Source organism: Solanum tuberosum, unplaced genomic scaffold (genome assembly GCF_000226075.1).
Source record: "Solanum tuberosum cultivar DM 1-3 516 R44 unplaced genomic scaffold, SolTub_3.0 scf00703, whole genome shotgun sequence".
Lineage (NCBI taxonomy): Eukaryota > Viridiplantae > Streptophyta > Magnoliopsida > Solanales > Solanaceae > Solanum > Solanum tuberosum.
Genome location: NW_006239621.1, coordinates 112315 through 115100, shown reverse-complemented (window position 1 = coordinate 115100; position 2786 = coordinate 112315). Strand labels below are relative to the sequence as shown.

The 2786-nt window shown below is 37.2% G+C and overlaps 1 protein-coding gene across 1 annotated transcript; it reads left to right on the top strand.

The window, feature by feature from the left end:
• The first annotated feature begins 105 nt into the window (after positions 1-105).
• On the top strand, positions 106-813 carry LOC107058926 (uncharacterized). Its single transcript, XM_015305172.1, has one exon. It carries the CDS (start codon positions 106-108, stop codon positions 811-813), a length of 708 nt encoding a protein of 235 aa, XP_015160658.1.
• Positions 814-2786: the final 1973 nt, after the last annotated feature.

Here is a 2786-nt window from a genome sequence, read left to right as displayed (position 1 = left end):
ATTTTTTTTTGAAAATCTTGGTTTTTGGCTACCTCCTGGGAATTTTGTTCTTGGTCATTCTAGTTGCTTTCTTGAGTCTTTGTAGTTTTATAGCTATTCAAAAGCATGAATTCACATCACTTTGAATCCTTCAGTGTTCGTTTCACTGGAAAAAATTATTCTTCTTGGGAGTTTCAGTTTCAGTTATTTGTCACCGATAAAGAACTATGGGGCCATATAGATGGAAGCGATCCTGCTCCTACTGATGCAACAAAGCTAGGTGAATGGAAGATTAAAGATGCTCGGGTGATGACATGGATTCTAGGGTCAATTGACCCTCTTATTGTTCTTAATCTCAGGCCGTACAAGACAGCTAAGGCCATGTGGGATTACTTGCAAAAGGTTTACAACCAAGATAATAGCGCAAGACGCTTTCAGTTGGAGTATGAAATTGCTAATTACTCTCAAGGAGGTCTTTCTGTTCAGGATTATTTTTCTGGATTTCAAAACTTATGGGCTGAATTTACAGATATTATCTATGCCAAAATACCTACTGAATCCCTATCAGTGGTTCAGGCAGTTCATGAGCAAAGCAAGCGAGACCAATTTTTGATGAAATTACGCTCCGACTTTGAGAGTGTTCGCTCTAACTTGATGAATCGTGACCCGTCTCCCTCTTTGGATGTTTGCTTTAGGGAATTACTTCGTGAAGAGCAACGTCTTGTCACACAAAATGCTTTTAAGAAAGAAAATGATGTCACTGTTGCATTTGCTGCTCAAGTTAAAGGAAAGGGCAGGGATATGAGTAGAACTCAATGCTACAGTCATTATTAAAGAGTATCCCACGCGCCCTCAAAATCGTAAGATCAATGATTTTCAAGCTAGGATAAATGGTTCCACTGATGATAACTCATTTTCAGGACAAGTTCTTACTCCTGAAATGGTACAACAAATGATCGTGTCAGCCTTTTCAGCATTGGGATTACAAGGTAATGATGTTACATCTAATTTTTGGATTGTTGATTCAAGCGCTTCCAATCATATGACCAAATCAACGAGCATCCTAAAAAATGTTCGTAAGTATCAAGGTCCATCACAAATACAGATTGCCAACGGTAGTAATTTACCCATTACCAAGGTTGGGGACATTACTCCAACTTTCAAGAATGTTTTTGTTTCACCAATGCTCTCAACTAGTCTTATTTCAGTTGGACAATTAGTAGATAACAATTGTGATGTGAATTTTTCTCGTAATGGTTGTCTTGTGCAGGATCAGGTGTCGGGGACGATAATCGCGAAGGGGCCTAAAGTTGGACGATTGTTTCCTATACACTTTTCCATTCCTTCTGTTCTATCTTTTGCTTGTACTTCTACTACTAGTAAAACTAAGGTTTGGCATAAGCGTCTAGGACATCCAAATTCTGTTGTGTTGTCTCATTTATCAAATTCTGGTTTATTGGGAAATAAAAATAAATTTTCAGTTGCTTCCATTGATTGTTCTACTTGTAAATTAGGCAAAAGTAAAACTCTTCCTTTTCCTAATTTTGGTAGTCGTGCTACAAAGTGTTTTGATGTCATTCATAATGATGTTTTGGGGCATTTCACCAATTATTTCTCATGCTCATTTCAAATACTTTGTGACATTCATAGATGATTATAGTCGGTTTACATGGGTGTATTTTCTTCGATCCAAATCTGAAGTATTTTCCATGTTCAAGACATTTTTGGCTTACATTGAGACTCAATTTTCTACATGCATCAAATTATTAAGATCTGATTCTGGTGGAGAATATATGTCTTATGAATTCAAAAATTCTTGCTTGACAAAGGGATTGTCTCACAACACTCTTGCCCATATACACCACAATAAAATGGAGTTGCTGAATGAAAAAATCGGCATCTTTTAGATGTCACTCGTACTTTATTGATTGAGTCATCTGTACCTTCTAAATATTGGGTGGTAGCTATGTCTACTGTTGTCTATTTAATTAATAGATTGCCATCTAAAGTGCTAAATCTTGAGTCTCCATATTTTTGTCTTTATCACCAAAATCCTAACTATAGTGATTTTCATACATTTGGTTGTGTTTGTTTTGTTCATTTGCCTCCTTCGCAAAGCAATAAACTTTCTGTACACTCTACTAAATGTGCTTTTATGGGTTATAGTACTTCACAAAAAGGTTTTATTTGCTATGATCCATGTTCTCACAAATTTCGTATTTCTAGAAATGTTGTTTTCTTTGAGAATCAATATTTCTTTCCTACGATTGTAGATCCATCTTATGTTTCTCCTCTTCTTCCTACTTTTGAGGATTTATCATCTTCTTTTAAAGGTTCAAACCTGGATTTGTGTATGAACGACGTCGGCCAACTTTATCCTATCCCGACATCGATCCGCCACCTGAAACTGTACCACAACTAGAATCTGAGAATTCTTCAAGATCTGGTCCTCTTGAGCCTACTCAGCGATCTACAAGAGTATCTCGTACTCCCAATTGGTATGGCTTTTCCTCTACTTTATCCAACATATATGTTCCATCTTGTTACTCACAAGCTTCCAAACATGAATGTTGGCAGAAAGCAATGGAGGAAGAACTTTTGGCTCTTAAAGAAAATGACACATGGGACATTGTTTCATGTCCTTCAAATGTCCGCCCTATTGGATGTAAGTGGGTTTATTCAATCAAACTTCATTCTGATGGAACTCTTGATCGGTACAAAGCTCGATTGGTTGTTCTTGGTAACAGACAGGAGTATGGGGTGGACTATGAGGAGACTTTTGCACCCGTAGCCAAAATGACTACGGT

What these genes read in the sequence shown, in the direction of transcription:
- LOC107058926 (XM_015305172.1), top strand. Translation starts at nt 106, where the DNA reads ATGAATTCACATCACTTTGAATCCTTCAGTGTTCGTTTCACTGGAAAA.